The 16,617-nt window shown below is 55.7% G+C and overlaps 2 protein-coding genes across 4 annotated transcripts in view; both read left to right on the top strand.

The window, feature by feature from the left end:
• Positions 1-7,139, top strand: part of Cabin1 (calcineurin binding protein 1) — a 126,888-nt gene extending 119,749 nt beyond the window's left edge. For all 3 annotated transcript variants that reach the window (XM_026785654.1, XM_005360198.3, XM_026785653.1), the window contains 4 exons: positions 85-367; positions 5,063-5,221; positions 6,189-6,415; positions 6,576-7,139. In XM_026785654.1, coding sequence (XP_026641455.1) covers positions 85-367; positions 5,063-5,221; positions 6,189-6,415; positions 6,576-6,719 — 813 coding nt within the window. In that variant the 3' untranslated portion in view covers positions 6,720-7,139. The remainder of the gene's footprint in view (positions 1-84; positions 368-5,062; positions 5,222-6,188; positions 6,416-6,575) is intronic.
• Positions 7,140-9,164: 2,025 nt separating this feature from the next.
• On the top strand, positions 9,165-16,264 carry Susd2 (sushi domain containing 2). The gene is made up of 15 exons (XM_005360196.1): positions 9,165-9,300; positions 10,482-10,689; positions 10,890-11,041; positions 11,563-11,730; positions 12,239-12,413; positions 12,538-12,739; positions 12,923-13,008; positions 13,091-13,359; positions 13,503-13,646; positions 13,749-13,907; positions 14,759-15,007; positions 15,151-15,417; positions 15,522-15,698; positions 15,782-15,887; positions 16,010-16,264. The coding sequence occupies exons 1-15, from the start codon at positions 9,231-9,233 to the stop codon at positions 16,032-16,034; spliced, it is 2,457 nt and encodes an 818-aa protein (XP_005360253.1). The 5' UTR covers positions 9,165-9,230; the 3' UTR covers positions 16,035-16,264.
• Positions 16,265-16,617: the final 353 nt, after the last annotated feature.

Raw genomic sequence — 16,617 nt, 5'->3', positions numbered from 1 at the left:
TGGATTAGGCTGCAGTGGGACAGGGCAATGCGTGCTCAGAGGGCGGCCCCATTGACCTTCTTCACCTTGCCTTTGCTGTCGCAGGCCTCAGGAGACGCACCCACCACCCCCAAGCACCCCAAGGACAGTAGAGAGAACTTCTTCCCTGCCACAGTAGCCCCCACAGCACCTGACCCCTTGCCAGCTGATGCCCTCCAGCGGCCCAGTGACTCCCACCTCAAGCCTCAGACTGTATTGTCTTCTGCCACCGCTGTCATCGGTTGCCCTCCCTCCACATCAGCCTCTACCCTAGACCTGTCCGCAGATCCTGGAATTCTGCGGCCACACAGACCAGAGGCTACCACCAGCATGGCCTCTCTGAGTCCTGGTAAGTGCCATCTCAATCCACCTGGCAACCTGAGATTTTCATACTCAGCTTTCCCAGAGCCTAGTCCCCTGTACCAGCAATCCTTCCCTGTGGGATTGGCAAAGAGGCATGGGGGTTGCTCTCCAGAACCCCTGGGGAAACCCTGGGGCAGTCAGCTGCTAGTCTAGTATCAGTTGCTGACAGTATTTATTTATGGCCTAGTTGGAACTGCCTGTGTCCATAACTCTGGTAACCTTGCCCTATGTCTTAGTTAGGGTTTCTATTGCCATGAAGAGACACCATGACCACGGCAACTCTTATAAAGGAAAAACATTTCATTGGGGGGCTTAAAATAGAGCTTTAGTCCCTCATCATCATCATGGCAGCATGCAGACAGACAGCTGAGAGTCCTGCAGGTAACAGGAAGTGGACTGTGGCACTGGGAGTAGCTTGAGCCCTCAAAGCCCACCCCACAGTGACACTCTTCCTCACAAGGCCACACCTCCTTATAGTGCAACTCCTTATGAGCACCAATTACATTCAAACCATCACAGCCTCTGTGCCTGTCCTCGCTGCACATGGAAGGCTGAGGAGGAGCGGGACAGGCACCACCACTGAGGGGTGTGCAGTTGTCTTGGTCTCTGCCCCAGCAGAGCCCCACAGTACCTAAGACGGTCAACAGCTGGTGCAGACTGGGCTGCTGTGAAAGGGTCTGACCTCAGCCATCCTTGAGGCCCCAGGGACTCTCCAGGACCAGGTAGATGGACCTGTGAAGAAAATACAGGATGGGGTGTCACAGGCTGTCTTAATCAGGAGCTGCCAGTTAGGGTGGTCAGCATGGCAGGCAGGACGTGGTCTGGAACTTTCCTAGGAGGAAGAGGCATGAAGACAACACACACAGGAGGCGTATAAAGGCACTATCCTCTTCATTAGTGCAGACACTCCTCTGGCATTGTGCATGGTGCCAGACTCTGCCAACCCCCAGGCATCGCATGCTTCTGGTTGACTCCCAGTATGCTGGCACCATAGCCAGGCTCGGGAGACCCTGAAATAGCTAAGATTTAGCTCTCTGCCCCAGTCTGCCCACCCTTCCTTCTCTTACCATTTTGAGACCTGGTTTGTGTCCTGAGTTCCATGTCACAGGGTCACCTGCGCATACCTGGAGCCATCCCTTAGGGCTTGCCTGACCTCCCAGTCATAGTTTTGTGGTTGTGGGTCACATCTGGGTCTGCCACCTGCAGGCATTGGACCTTGACTGTGTGGTCTCCCCTCTCATCTGCATAGTAGGGAGGCTGGGTTGGAAGCGCCCCTCTCAGTGACTGGGGCTTTCATGCTCTCCCCAGGTTACTTCAAGGATTGTGGCCATGTAGGCTCCGAGTTACTCACAGTTATACTCTCTGTCACCATTTGTTCCAAAGGAACCTCTCAAGTCCACAGAACAGAGCAGTCAGATCTGAGGTGGGCTCGGGCTAGCATGCACAAAGCTCTGGGTGCCACCCAGAAAAGTCAGAAAGCTACACATGCTAGGTTCTGCCTCCAGGAGTCTGAGCCCTTCTACTCACTCTTAGCAGATAAATGGAGCTGTGCTGGTGGCGGTGAGTTCGGGGGGCGGGGGGCATGGGCCCACAAGGACCTCACCTGCCCCTCACCTCAGGTTGTATCACCCTCTGCTTAACCCATGTTCTCCATGACTTTGGAGAGTCTGAGGACTGGGGCTCCAGGCCAGTGTTGTGGGTAGAATATTCCTAGTTCAAGGTATCCCATGCCGCTGTCTGTGGCTGATCGCCTGTGTGGGAAACGGGTTCTTAGTGGGGTCTTCTCCCCTGTGGGTCTCTCTGTTGACAACCTAGTGCTCTCCTACTTGAGAGCCAGAGTTCTGCTATAGTGGGGAGGAAGCCATAGCATCTCTTACAACCTAGTTTCCAAAGAGTTGAGCATCACCGGGCCACACATTGCTCCTGTCTGTTGGTATCAGCTATTCTGGTAGGTACAGCCGGTAGACATCAAGACCACTTGAAAGCTGGCTGGCAGCCTCCCTCACCTGTCTGCCACCAAGCAAGCAAAATCCCACAGTTCACATTTTCTCTTTGGAGGTTAGCCCCGGGAAAGAGTACCTGTTATTTCTGGGTATCTATTCACCAGAGTTATTCCCCCAAGACTAGACTAAATGGTTTTTTACCACGGGAGCAATATAATGAACATGGGGTAGGGACAGCACTCAGCAAAAACTTGTGCCCACTCAGGCCTGGCAGAGCATCCCAGGCACACTCACATTCCGAACAAGCCTGCCCCCTACTCCCGTATCAGCATGTGATGTTTGTAGGGATTTTCCATGGACACCAGAGCTTTGTGGGGGTGATGCTGGGACCAGTTTGGGACAGACCAGTCTCTTTAAGCCCACACCCTCCATCTCTGGAACTAGTCGAGCCCTCATGGAAAGAGAGCATCACCAGCTCCAGGTTCCTGACAGGCTCGTGTAGCCTTGTGGCTGGGTGCAGTTTCTCTTGATGGTAGAGTCTGCTTAGTGACTGCCATAGTGGGGGACTTCAGTAGCAGATGGTTAGAAAGTGGGGCTAAGTGAAGGCTGAGATACCTACCTGAGAGCAAGATCCTCAGGACACCCTTCCAAGGTACATATGGGAGAGTCAGGGGCAGCTGCTGAGGAGACCCTGGTGGGGCTTTCCCCAAGGCAGAGGGCTCTGCCTTGCTACCATGCCACCCCAGCTTATCTTGCCTGCTGCTGCCTAAGTAGCCTCAGCCTGTACCCAGCTTCACCATCTTAATGAAGAAGAGTCCCTTTTCCTGAAGCCATCATGTAAAGAGTAGAGTTAGGACAGCATGTGGAGAAGAATTGCCCTAAACAGTATAGAGATGCCAAGATGTCGGCTTCATGCAGGTCCTGAGAGTTCAGGGGAAGTCTGAGCCAGGCCCCATGCCTCCCAGGACAATCATCCCCGACCTGGTGCCAGACCTGAAATCTGCGGCAGGGAACAGGAACACTTTGCTAACAGCACCCTGTGGCCATGCTCGTTGAGCATCTTACTAGAAAGGAATCCCATGGTCCTGAGGTGGTCCTATGTGACTCCATGACCAGTTTCGGTTTTTAAGTGTCTGTCCATATTTCGGGTGTCTGGAAATAGAGGGAAACGAAATTCTCGCCAGTGTTTGCTGTTACTGGTGAAGACCTTGAATAGTAAACAGTAGAAGGGAGGACTTGGGACAGTCTACCACCTGGGGCTGCTGTTTGCAGGGCTGGAAGAGCAAGGCACCTGACAGCTGGGCACACTAAGCAGCCTTCATCCATCCTGGCATGAGGGGAAGCCTTACCCAGAGTGTGCCTGAGCTCACCTCAGGGAAGTCAGGCCTGTTGACCCATATCATCTAGAAACTTGGATACTCTAGTTTGGTTTTGACGTTTTGGGCAGGGTCTCGGTAGTCCAGGCTGGCCTCTAGCTTGCCACAGGCCTTCTTGTCTCCATCCACCGAGTGCTGAAATCGAGTGCATGGGCCTTCACACCCAACTCAGACCCCCAACCTGTGCTACTCAGGGAACCCCCTGCTCCCTATGGATGGATATGGCATTGGGTCAGGACCCAGGGAAGGCAGCTTGGTGGCCTTCCCTTGCACATGGGAGGTGGTGCTGGGAACACTGCAGGGGAATCCTGAGCTGCTCCATGCTGCCAGCCATTGTTTGCCTGTGACCTAAACTGCCAGGCATTGAAGACAGGAGAGGGAGTGGTTCGGGTCAGGTAAGCTATGGCCTTCTTCAAGCTGGGTGTGGTGGTATAGCCCTTCCTCAGGAGGCTGAAACTGAATAATCCCATGGACTTATCCTGGGCTCCATAGCAAGAGCTCCTCTTTAAATAGGAAAGAGGAGACCTGGACCCTGGAACAGCTCTGCGGAGACTTGGGCGGGACAGTTCCGTGGCACTCAGGCCCTTGCCTCTTCCCTGCCCGAGGAAGGGGTGGCGGCTGTCCTGGCAGAAGCCTGGGGGGCAGAGTGAGAGCTGGGCAGACAGTGTACCTGAGTGAGCGGAAGGAGAGAGCCACCTGCAAGACCACTGTGAACTTGAAGGAGGTGGGAGGCAGATCCTAGCTGATGATACAGGTACACAGTTGTCCCTTAATACCATCCAGGCTCTGGCACACTTGACCAGTGCCAGACTCCTGCCTTGTGCCAGACAAGGAGGGATTCGGTCCAGCAGAAAGACATGGTGCCCTCGTGTTCTCTGTCTACCTTGGTCTTAGCTGGTGGTTTTGACTCTGGTTGTGATTCCTACTCCTATGAGCCACAAGAGGGATTAGGTTCCTCACATATAAACCCACCCCTGACAGCCTTGTGGTAGTATCTTACTAGATGCAAGAGGTGAGTCGCTGTGGGCAGAGACAGGGCACACACATAGTCAGAGTGTCTCTCTCTCCCTCTCCCTCCCACTAGCCACTCTGCCAGTCAGGCTTCTCAAGATCTCTTAGCCAGGTTTTCCAAAGACTGTCACTCGCTCAAGATGGAAGGACATGGTACCAGACTGTAAAGACTAGTCAGGGCTGTGGGGGTGGAGAGCCACCTTATCCCAGTGTCCCCATATTGGCCACATTTCCCTGTTACATGTCCTAAGGCATAGTCTGTCACAGAAATGTGGGGATCTGGGAAGAGGGACTTGTCCCCAACTCCCACGGAATGGGGTTGTTACCTGCAGTTGGCCTGTGTCTCCATAGAGATAGAAGAACAGCTGTCAGGAGCAACAGAAGGTACCAGCTTTCCACCCCAAGAGCCACGGCACCAGATGAAAATGACCACAGGTCCCCTGACTGAGCAGCACTGCTGGCCAGTGGAGGCTGCTTGCCAGACAGGTGCTGAGCCCACCTGCAGCCAAGGTAAGGCTAGTTGAGGGGAGCCCAGCACCAGCTCCCGCCAGGTTGCTCTCAGATGACAGCCCTAGGTAGGCTTCCCCACAGAGGATCCATCCAGCTTGGTGGATTGGAAGAGAGATGAGGAAAGGCCCTGGTTAGAGTCTAGCAGGGACCTATTGGGACCCTAAAGCCTCCTTTCACCCCAGCTCCACAGAAGGGTCCTACTGGATGTGGAGTCTTCTTAAGCCCAGAGGAGCAGTTCTGTACGGGGAGGAGCTCGGGCCTGTCACCGAGGTTTCTCTGTGGGCAGCTAAGTCTGTACAGAGCAGAGACATCGCCTCTCTGTGGGAACCCACCAGCCACTCTCCTAGTCAGGCTCCTTGAGACTGCTTGGCGAGGTCTCCTCTAGACCACTCGGGATAGAAGGATATGGCGCCAGCTTGCGAAGACCAAGCAGGGCTCTGGATAAGCTCCCACTCCTTTTAAAGAGATGAGGCTAAAAGAATGTGGAGTCATGCCAGGGCAGCTGGGTTGTTCCCAGTTCATGCAGCTCCCTGGAGGCTGCCAGGTTCCAGATCTGCAGTCTGCCATGGCCCTGACTGCCTCCAGGAGACTCAGCTCCTTACTCATACTGGAGTGAGAGAGAAAAAGTATACACTGGGGCCAGCTTGTGTTCCCCTTCGAATGGAATAGTTCAGAAGATGCAACAGCAGGTTTGTGTTCTCTCGGTGCTGGGGGACCTCAGAGAAACTGCTGGAGCCTCTAATGCTTTCAGAGCCCAGGGTGCTCCAAGCTGCAAGTCCAAACCTAGTGTGCCAAGGTCTGCAACCAGAGTTGAGCCTGGGACCCTAACAGTCAACATAGGCAGAAAGCCAGAAAAGCATCCATGTTATGGGCTCTCTGACTTCCGTAGGAGGAACTGAGTTCTTAGCGAGAAGGGACAGGCAGACTAAGCAGGCGAGTGAACTCAAACTCTGAGGTCTCCCAACAGCCACCAGCACTAAGGTCCCCAGCAGCGGAAGTACCCAGTCACCGGAGAGCCATCAAGGCAAGACTGAGTCCAGCAGGGCCAAATCCCGCCTCCTGTCCAACATGCCAAAGTTGGTGATCCCTTCGGCCACCACCAAGTTCCCCCCTGAGATCACCGTCACACCACCTACCCCGACCCTGCTTTCCCCTAAAGGCAGCATCTCGGAGGAGACCAAGCAAAAGCTGAAGGTAACTGGGTACCAGGCAGGGGGCCTGGTATAGGGGCTAATGGAGGTCTGCGAAGGGGCTTGAGCTACGGGGAGGCCTGGGTGAGAATTTGGGTTAATGTCAAGAGGTTTAGGGTAAAGCCGGTCACTCCTGAGCATGTTCTTCCCTGCCCTGTGTGCAGTCAGCCATCCTCTCCGCCCAGTCAGCTGCCAACGTGAGGAAGGAGAGCCTGTGTCAGCCAGCCCTGGAGGTTCTGGAGACATCCAGCCAGGAGTCCTCATTGGAGAGTGAGACAGACGAGGATGACGATTATATGGACATATGAGGGGGGCCACCTAGAACCCCTACGGCCATACCCAGAGCAACAGCTAGGCCTGGAATCCCTTTGGTCCAGACCCTGAGCAAGGCCAGAAGCCCATGTGAGGTACCATTTCCCATGGTCTCCTAAGCCTGCCCGGTTCCCTCTTTACAGCATCCTGCCCTGGTTGAGGCTGTCCACCCAGTGTATTGGTCCAAAGGAAGATGAGAGCTATCTTAGGCACATGAGGGTGAACTGGTTGTGGTCTACACAGCAGGGCTGGCACTTTTTTGTTTTGTTTTATGAATACTGACTTTCTGTACAAGCCCATGCCCACAGTTCAGTGCCAAGACAGACTAACGTGGGTTCCGGTGGCGGCATCAAGAGTCTAGCTCACCCCCCATACCCTTTTTGTCATTGTTTCTTTTCTAATAAAGCTGGGAAAATGGTCTTTGTTTCTTTACTTACCCTGGGGGTGGTCACCTCGTGCAGGGACTGCCTCCCCCCCACACTCAGACAGGGACTACTGTTCAGAAACCCCTGGAACGCTGACTCTGGGGAGACTCCTGGTGAGGGTGGACCAGTGCTTGAGAGGGTGTCGGGTTTCCTGGAGCTCCTATGGTGTTAAGTATAAGAACACAAGGAAGGCAGAGCCTACTGTGATGCCAAGGAGTTAACAGAAGGGCACTATGGGGAGGTGTACCTCATCATGACTCGTCCCAGAGAGGACGAGCTGCACAGGTGTGGAGCCGGGACAGAGTATGTAAGATTTGGGAGCTGGATGGTTTGGCTTAGCCACTGAGAGCCCTGACTGCACACACACAATAGTCCACATCCAGATAGAACTCCAGTTCCAGGAGATCCAGTGCTCCCGTCTGGCTTCCACAGGTGCTGCACACATGTGCACATACATGCAAGCAGAGTAAAAATGGAAGATCCGGGGAGAGAGACCAGATTGAAGCCCTGAGACTGTGAAGCCCAGGCAGGCCTAGCATCAGCCTCCTGACCAAGGTTGCAAGTGTGTACCACAGCACTGGGCTAAAAGTTAACTTTTAAGACCACACCAGATCAGAGTCATGATTCTGGCCCTTCCCCTTTCCCGGGCTCCATGCCATTCATTTTGGAGATACTGAGGTTCTGGGGGCCCATACCTGCCTGTCATGGCTGTCACCCACAGCACTTTAGGGCCCTATTTTTCTTTCCTTGAAAGCTCGAGGCCAGAATGGAGATGAGGTACCCTTTTGTGCCTTCGTGGACTGGGCACATGCCCTCAGTTGAGAAGGAAGAAACTCAACCAGACCTAGATCCCTAGTCCAGACCCTTTGGAGCTAGAAACATGGAGGCCCAAGTTGAGTCCTCATACAACCAGCCCTCTGGAGAGCCAAGAAATCAGGGACAGCAGGCACTCAACCAAGCCTCTGTGCCTACCTATATCAGGCCTGGGCCCGCAACACTGGCACAGGCTGCTCTCTGCCACAGGACCTGTGTGCACACAGCTTCTCTTCCTGCTTTGGAAGGTAAGCGTGAAGGCCTTGAGAGACTTCTCACCACATAGACCTGTGGCGTTGGCAGGTATTGTGGGGACACGGTCACCTTAGGAGCAGCTTGGCTCTGCTCCTGACCACAGGTTTCCTCACTCAAGGGAGATCCACAGGTGAGCTCCAGCCCTGACTAAGAAGGGACAAGGCCTGAAACAATGGGCTGGCGGAGACCCAGGAGCAGAGAAGGATCACCAACCAGACCAGAAGACTTCGGCTTGTTGGCCAACCTGCCTACCTCCTCCTCCCCTGAGGCTAGTCAATGTGTCTGCATTGAGAAACAGCAGCTTCCCTCTCCTGTAACAAGCCCAAGCTTGGGGGCCTTCATGAGCTACCCTGGCATCAAGGACTACCAGGAGCCACGAGAGGGCCTCCATCCGGCTCCTTCTCTACAGAAGCTTCAAGAACCCAGAACAGGGTATGTTAGCTCGCCGAATGGCAGCATTAGGGCCCTGGGCTCCTCTAAAGCCTGCTGTGAATCACAAGTGACCCAGTCTCAAGTCCATGCCAAGCACCTTGCATGCCAAGAAGATTAAGTCCCGCTCCACCTCCGTCAGGCTGAGTGGGCATTAGCAACACCTCCCTAAGGAAAGCAGAGGCCTGCGTCTGTCCTGAAGGGACCAGGACTAAGTTACCACCCTGCAGAAGCCTCGCACACAAACTGGACTGTGTGACCCAGGGTCTGAGCTGCTTCGCAGCGTCCGCCAGCTGGCTTCTCACGTGCCAAAGGTCTTGATGCCTGCTCACTCCAGCCCCTCATGCGCACACAGGGTCCCAAGGCTGTGCCGATGGAACAAGAATGTGCTAGCTAGGCAGATCAGGCTGTTGGTCTCTAAGGGCACCTGTGGACTTTGAGAGGAGGGGGGGAGGGAAGGGGAGGAGTGGTGCCGCAGAACGCTGGGCGGGGCCGGTAGGCGGAGCCAGGCCAGCAGAGAGGGATCCCGTCCTGCAATCTGAGCCTCTGTGCTGCCTGCTGCTGGTTGCACACCCAGGACGCACCATGAAGCTGGCCCTCCTGCCTTGGATTTTGATGCTGCTGGTGACCATCCCAGGCCCCAAGTCCACAGCAGGTATGCCCCACTCTGCCCTCTGAGCTCTCCCTGTTTATCTGCCTGATCAGGCAGGCAGGCCCTAAGCAGACACCCCTCTGGGTTCAGCGTCTGTCCATCTGGCAGTCCATCTGTGGCTGTACTGGGGAGTACTGGGAAGAAATTCTGAGGCTTCTGCTTCTAGACATTTCTGGTAGAGATGGGAGGTCTGACTCAAGCTCATCCTGCACTCCCTGGACACTTAAGAACGTGGTCTAGGAAGGAAGCGGGAGACCCGAGAGTCCTTGGCCTGCACTCCCAGCCCCAGTGAAGGGTGTGATCACATACGGAGCTCCAGCCTCTGTCTGTCCCTGTGCTGGTCCCTATCAGCTGAATCAAGAAAGTCTAGCGAGAAGGTTGACCCGAGCTGGGAGTTACTAGCCCACAGTCCCCTGCCTCAGCCTCTCCCTGAGCTGAGCTGGGAGTTACCAGGTCGCAGCCCCCCCCCCCTATCTTCCATCACAGGAAAGTGTCACCGCCCTTTTGATATTTTTATCTCCTGGCATCTTGAAGCATCTTCCCACACCCCTTGCAGTCATTGAGTCCTTAGCCAATAAATATTTATTGCTGCTCTTGGTGTGCAAACACTCCACTTAGTGAAGTGGGGCTGGTGGCTGAGGCCTGGGCCTGGCTCTTGATGGACCTCCTTCATCAAGGGCCTGGCAAGAGCCTGCTGGGAGATGGGCTCTGGCCTGAGAACTTAACACTCCACCCCGGTCTTGGCCTTGCAACCCTGGGGCTGAAATCTAGCCCTGCCACAGGTCTCCACAGCCCACAGCGGAAGGCCTGAACAGGATGTCCACAATGCCTGTGGTATACACCCAAACTACATTGTGCTGGAATCCTCACTGGAATGTTCCTCCTGTCCCCTAAAAGGGAGTGTCCTGGCTGCCTTTGCAGAGGGTGGGGCTCTCTGGGATTCAACTGTTACCCTACCCCCAGAAAAAGATGGGAAAAGCTCAACCTAGACACCATTCCCTCCTGGACCTTGAATGGGACTCTTGGTGGCTATGTACTAAGATGAACCAACGGCTTTCCACTGTGTCATTTGGTAGCCAGAGCAATTCCTGGTCAACATCCACTGAGGCTTCTCCTGGACTCCAGGGTACACAGGCCCTGTGTGTAGGGTAATTGACCCCAATACGCGAGAGTTTCTTCTCCAGGTGCCCAGAGTAGCTGCTCCCTGCGCTGTGGGGAACAGGATGGACTCTGCTCTTGTCATCCGACCTGCTCGGGCCTCGGCACCTGTTGTGAAGACTTTCTGGACTACTGCCTAGAGATTTCACCCACCTCGGGCTCCATGATGGGTGGCAAAGACTTCATGGTGCAGCATTTGGAGTGGCCTGGCTCTACTGATGGCGTCATTTGCAGGTAGGGGGACCTAAGCAGCTGGGTCATCGGGGCTCCCACACTCTCAACCCCACATGTGTAAGGGGGAGCTGGAGGTAGCACTCTGGGACCAAGGGCACATAGGAAGATAAAGGAACACCTAGGATAATCCATTCCCTGAGGAGCATTATAAGTCTTCTGAGCTGTTGGCTCAGGCTGACTCTACTATCTCTTTCCCTCAGGTTTAAGGACAGTATTGAGACCCTTGGCTATATCGACAATTTGACCCGAGTACACTGTATATCACCCTTGCTCTATGAAAGTGGCCACATTCCCTTCACCGTCTCACTGGACAACGGCCGTTCCTTCCCTCGTGCAGGCACTTGGCTAGCTGGTGAGCCCTCACTCTGCCAAGCTGGTCTAGGCTCTAAGCCCATAGACCCCACCCTCCCGTGGGCCCTGGTTCCCATCCGCAGCCCATGCTAGGGGACTTTCCCCAACGTTAATCCATGTATACTGATACTACACCCAGTCTGCCTACCCGTCCCTCTGGCTGAACCAGTCCCTTGGGTGAGGGCTTCTGTCGTTACTCCACCCATGGCATCTAGGCCAGAGGCCCAGCCCACAAGGAGTTGGAGCTGTGGGGTCCCCATCAAGATGGTTCAGGCCTAGACTTGGCTCCCGATGGTCCCTCAGCAAGGGGCTGAGGAAGGGCCAAATGAGAGCTGGAATCTGGCTTGGGTCATCAGCTCTGCAGGCCAGGCCTTCATCTCTCCTGGTCATGGTGTCTTCCCACCGAGAGACCCTGAGGGAGACTGTCACCTAGCTGCTTTCAGTGTTTGTTATTGAGAGGTTCTCAGCATCCTCCGGGTCTCGTGTGCCATCAAGTCCCCTCTCATTCATCACCCTGCGCAGCCCATCCCTACAAAGTCTCCGAGTCTGAGAAGAGCCAGCTGGTGAACGAGACCCGCTGGCAATATTACGGCACTTCCAACACCACTGGGAACCTCAGCCTCACCTGGAACACCTCCGTGCTGCCCACGCCAACCGTCACCATTGAGCTGTGGGGCTACGAGGAGACAGGTGGGGCCTGCCAAGGGCCGGTAGAGGTGTTGGGAACTTCAGATCCTCAGCTAGGAGACAATGAGTCCCAGGTGGGGTCGGAGGCAGGGGCATGGGAAGCAGTTTGCAAATGGAGAGTCAGAAGAGATTTGAGGCCAGCGTGGCAGAGGAGGAGGGTTTTGCACCTAGGTGAAGAGAAGAACAGTCCCTTCCGGCATGCGTGGTGGACCCCAGATCCAGCAAGAGTGTTGGATACTGTGACCTTTGAGTAGCTAGTATATATTGAAGACAGAAGCAACCACCTCCACTCTGTCACCTCTGAGCCTGGCATGGATCAGAGCCAGTGATTCAAGAGTGTCCCCACTGGTCACCCAAGCTGGGGACCCTGCTGAAGCATGAGAGCATGTCCAACCACAGGGACTGTCTTTCTATCCATTTGCTTTCTGCCTATCAGTCAGGCCGTCAGTTCCAGAAACTGAGGCAAGGAAGGGGCCACGGGAGGGCTGATCATGGTCTCCTCTTCCTCTAGGAAAACCCTACTCAGAGGACTGGACAGCAAAGTGGTCCTATCTGTACACTCTGACTGGAAACACCCCCAATTCCGGCGTCTTTACTTTCACCCCAAAGCCCGCATCTCCTGAGCACCAGAAGTGGAAAGTGGGAGCTCTGAGGATCAGCAGCAGCAAGAACTATCCTGGGCAACAGTAAGGGCCTCGGCAGACGATACGCCGGGATCATCGCCTGCAGACCGCAGAGTTTGCCGAGGAAAACCCGGGGGTCCGGTGCTTAGCAGCCCGTCCCCTAGCCGCTGCATCATTTCTCCCTCAGGGATGTGCTGGCGCTCTGGACCAATGATCATGCACTGGCCTGGCACCTGGGGGACGACTTCCGGGCAGACTCTGTAACCTGGGCCCGTGAACAATGCCTAGCCTGGGAGGCACTGGAAGATCAGCTGCCCAACTTCCTGACGGAGCTGCCAGACTGCCCCTGCACTCTGGCCCAGGCCAGGGCTGACTCTGGCCGCTTCTTTGTAAGCCCCTGAACCTATTAGGGCCCCCCAGAAAGCGGGAGGAGGACAGGCGGAGCCAATCTCCCTGACTGAGGTAGACAGAGGCCACCAGGAGGTAGGGTGGGATCTGAAGGTCTCCTTGGGGTTGGTCCTCAGGGAGGAGGGAATGCAGAGCCCAGGTGATAGCTCCTGGGTACTCTGCAGACGGACTACGGCTGTGACATTGAGCAAGGCAGCGTTTGCACCTACCACCCAGGGGCTGTACACTGTGTGCGCTCCGTGCAGGCCAGGTGAGCTACCCGATTAGGGATAAGGGATGGGCAGGGATCCGGGGACGTTGCCAGCATGGCCCCTGACTTGCTCTTACCCTAGCCCCAGGTATGGCTCAGGCCAGCAGTGCTGCTATACGGCAGCAGGCACACAACTCCTGACCTCAGACTCGACGAGCGGCAGCACCCCTGACCGCGGCCATGACTGGGGTGCACCTCCATACCGCACCCCTCCCCGTGTGCCGGGCATGTCCCATTGGCTCTACGATGTCATCAGCTTCTATTACTGTTGTCTCTGGGCACCTGAGTGTCCCCGCTACATGAAGCGGCGGCCCTCCAGTGACTGCCGTACCTACAGACCTCCGCGCCTGGGTGGGTGTGGGCCTAGGGACCTGATCGCAGAGGGAGGGTCACGCCTGGGTGGGTGTGGGCCTGGGAACCTGATCGCAGAGGGAGGGTCACGCCTGGGTGGAAGAGGCCCAGGAAATTTACCTGACCCTCTGACTTCACCTCAGCCTCTGCCTTTGGGGACCCCCACTTTGTCACTTTCGATGGCACCAGCTTCTCATTCAGCGGGAGCGGCGAGTATGTGCTGTTGGAGGCGAGACTGACTGACCTGAGGGTGCAGGGAAGGGCCGAGCCCGGGAGAATGCCCAATGGTGAGGCAGGGCCCCATGGTCTGTATTTGGGGGTGGCACTGTTGGGTCATCCAGGGTAGTAGACGGGAACCAAAAGAACCCCATTCTGCACCCACTACCTAGGCACCCAGGCCCGTGGCACGGGACTGACTTCAGTGGCTGTCCAGGAAGGCAACTCGGATGTAGTAGAGGTGCGGTTAGCTGGCAGTCCTCAGGCCCTGGAAGTGTTGTTGAACCAGAAAGCCCTCAGTTTCACTGAACAGAATTGGATGGACCTCAAGGGTGAGTGGCCAAGCCCGATGCAGGGATTACCCATGGCTGTCATGCTGTCCCTCATCCTGCCACAAGAGGTGGTAGACTCTGGGGCTCAAATACAAAAGCAAAGGTTTCTCGGGCCTTGGAGAAGTCACGATGGTCACAGGTTGGGTGATCCTTGCCCTGCCTGTGACTCTCTTAGGCCAAAGGGAGCAGTTGCTCAGCCCGAGGTCTCTTCTCATACCTTCATATGCATGGGAATGCCTGTCAAAACTATAGGGCCTGCTCAGAGCCCTGAAAGGCCAGTCACTAGCACGTAGCCCACACAGCCCACAGAAGCCTAAAGACTACGATGATGGCACTCACCTGCTGCTGTGGCCCCTTGCTCCATTTTCAAAACCCACTGCAAAGGCACCAGCCGGCCCTACAGATTTAAGAACACGGGCTAAGACGGGTTGGAAGTGGCAGCCAGGAGCCACAGCAGTGGCATCCGTCCCCCTTACCACCAGGCTGCGTTACACCAGAGTTGAACCATGAAATGGCTCCTACGGGGGATGGGTGAGAGCATCCAAAAGACCTTCAAGAAGAGCCACAGCAGGCCAGGCTGTTGTAGTCACGTTGGGGATTAGCCCCAAACATGTAGCCTCAGCATGGAGAAGGGGAAATCCCTGCAGGGATGGCCTTGGGGCCAGCCACCTGCAGTCTGGATGCTTGCAGCTGTGAGATGGGAATGGTGGCCAGAGTCAGTAGCTAGTCCTGGGTACATCCTCCTTTTTTCTCTAAGTACCCTCTACCTTACCCTGGTGCTGTGACAAGGGTTGGGGGGCAGAGCACAGGAGCCAAGAGGGCAACCATAACCCATATCTACTTATGGCCAGGCATGTTCCTGTCAGTGGCCTCTGAGGATAAGGTGTCAATCATGTTGTCATCGGGGGCTGGCCTTGAGGTCAGCGTACAAGGTCATTTTCTGAGTGTGACCGTCCTGCTGCCTGAGAAGTTCCTGACCCACACCCGTGGTCTCCTGGGAACACTCAATGATAACCCCAAAGATGACTTCACCCTGCGTGATGAGCAGGTCCTGCCCCCGGATGCCAGCGATCAGCAGGTGTTCCAGTTTGGAGCCAACTGTGAGTGACCCCGGGGAAGGGGGGGGGGATACACAGGGCAGGGAGGGTGAGAGGGGATCGGACAGGGTGACAACGGATCAAGGAGAGAAACTTGGCAGTGGCAGGGAACTGTGCCCACACAAGACTGCCGCCTGTCTCCCCAGGGGCTGTTCCCAACACCTCTTCCTTGTTCACCTATGACTCTTCATTTCTGGTCTCCAAATTCTTGAACCAACCCAAGCACGACCCCAACTTCAGACCACTCTTCTTCAACGAGATCACACTCAGCCAGGTAGAAGAAGTGTCCAGACTGTGTGAGAAGGACCGCTTCTGCATCCTTGACGCGCTAAGCACAGGGAGCATGAGTGTGGGCAATGCCACACGGACGGCCCTCCGACTGCACCAAGAACGTCTGGGGAGCCTACAACCTGGTACGGGGTGGCAAGGGGGTCAAGGGGTGGACCCCTCAGGTTGTCAGGCCCCGCTCAGTGGCCAGCAGCTCAGGCCTGTCCTTGGTGCTCTACCCCTATCCCAGTGGTGTCCTGCGGCTGGCTACCCCCACCCTCGAATGGGCACAAGGAAGGCTTGAAGTATCTGGTGAACTCCACCGTCCGTTTCAGCTGCCACAGTGGCTACAGCTTGGTAGGGTCCGAGACCAGCAAATGCCGAGCTGATGGTACCTGGTCCACACCTACCCCAGAGTGTCAGCCAGGTGAGATGCCCCTCCTGTGAGCCATCTGGCCTCTGCACACCTGTGTCTCCTTGACCACTGTCTGCTACTCTCATCTCTGCCAGGACGAAGCTACACAGTGCTGCTGAGTATCATCTTCGGAGGCCTGGCCATCGTGGCCCTGATTTCTATCATCTATGTGTTGCTGCACCGCCGCAGGAAGAACAGCATGTAAGGTTCCACCCGCGGGAGGACATCACTTAAGAACCCCCACCTCCGTCCCTCTAGCTTTCTTAGGCCCTAGAAGCAGTTGGTGGGACCCATGTGCCACTTTAAACCCATATCCGTTACAGGGCCATGTGGAGTTCACAGCCCTGACACAGGAGCACTCTTAGTGGACAGCATCATGGCCGCCAAGACCCAGCCTCGCAGGAGCAGCCCCAGTCACATGTACCCTAGTCCTGATTCCCACATCTACTATCTGTGCCTTCAATGCTGCGGACCCCAAACCTGTGACTAGCCTGTCCTGACTGAGGGAGACACGATGCCAGATATGCCAACTCCTGAAACCCCCACCCCCCAATCCTCCATCAGTAACCTGAACTCTGCTAATGGTTATGGCTCTGGTTTCTCGGACTTGAGGGATCTTCTTGCCCTGTCCTAGAGCTGGAGTGCCCAGGTCCCAAGCCCAAATTGGAAGGTCCTGCATTGGAAGCTCACAAGTCCCTCACTCCCCAGAGCCTGATAGACTGCCTGCCCGTCCTGTGAGGGCCCCCAGAACCGAGCTCCCTTGGCTACTGCACCATGACCCAACTGGAGAGCCCAGTAGGCCCAGTCCCACAGTGAGGAGAGGCCTCAGGGCCTGAGCAGAGAGAGCGAGCCCTCCAGACAAAGAGAGACACCCTTAGCTCAGCAGGCTTGCACTCCTACCTCTTCTGTTGCGTACTCAGGAACACCCTTC

This window comes from Microtus ochrogaster, linkage group LG2 (genome assembly GCF_000317375.1).
Source record: "Microtus ochrogaster isolate Prairie Vole_2 linkage group LG2, MicOch1.0, whole genome shotgun sequence".
Classification (NCBI taxonomy): domain Eukaryota; kingdom Metazoa; phylum Chordata; class Mammalia; order Rodentia; family Cricetidae; genus Microtus; species Microtus ochrogaster.
This window is presented reverse-complemented; position numbering and strand designations above follow the sequence as displayed.

What these genes read in the sequence shown, in the direction of transcription:
- Susd2 (XM_005360196.1), top strand. Translation starts at nt 9,231, where the DNA reads ATGAAGCTGGCCCTCCTGCCTTGGATTTTGATGCTGCTGGTGACCATC. An exon ending in GCCCGGGAGAATGCCCAATG is followed by an intron (nt 13,647 to 13,748) that starts GTGAGGCAGGGC and finishes CCCACTACCTAG; the next exon opens with GCACCCAGGCCCGTGGCACG. An exon ending in GAATTGGATGGACCTCAAGG is followed by an intron (nt 13,908 to 14,758) that starts GTGAGTGGCCAA and finishes ACTTATGGCCAG; the next exon opens with GCATGTTCCTGTCAGTGGCC.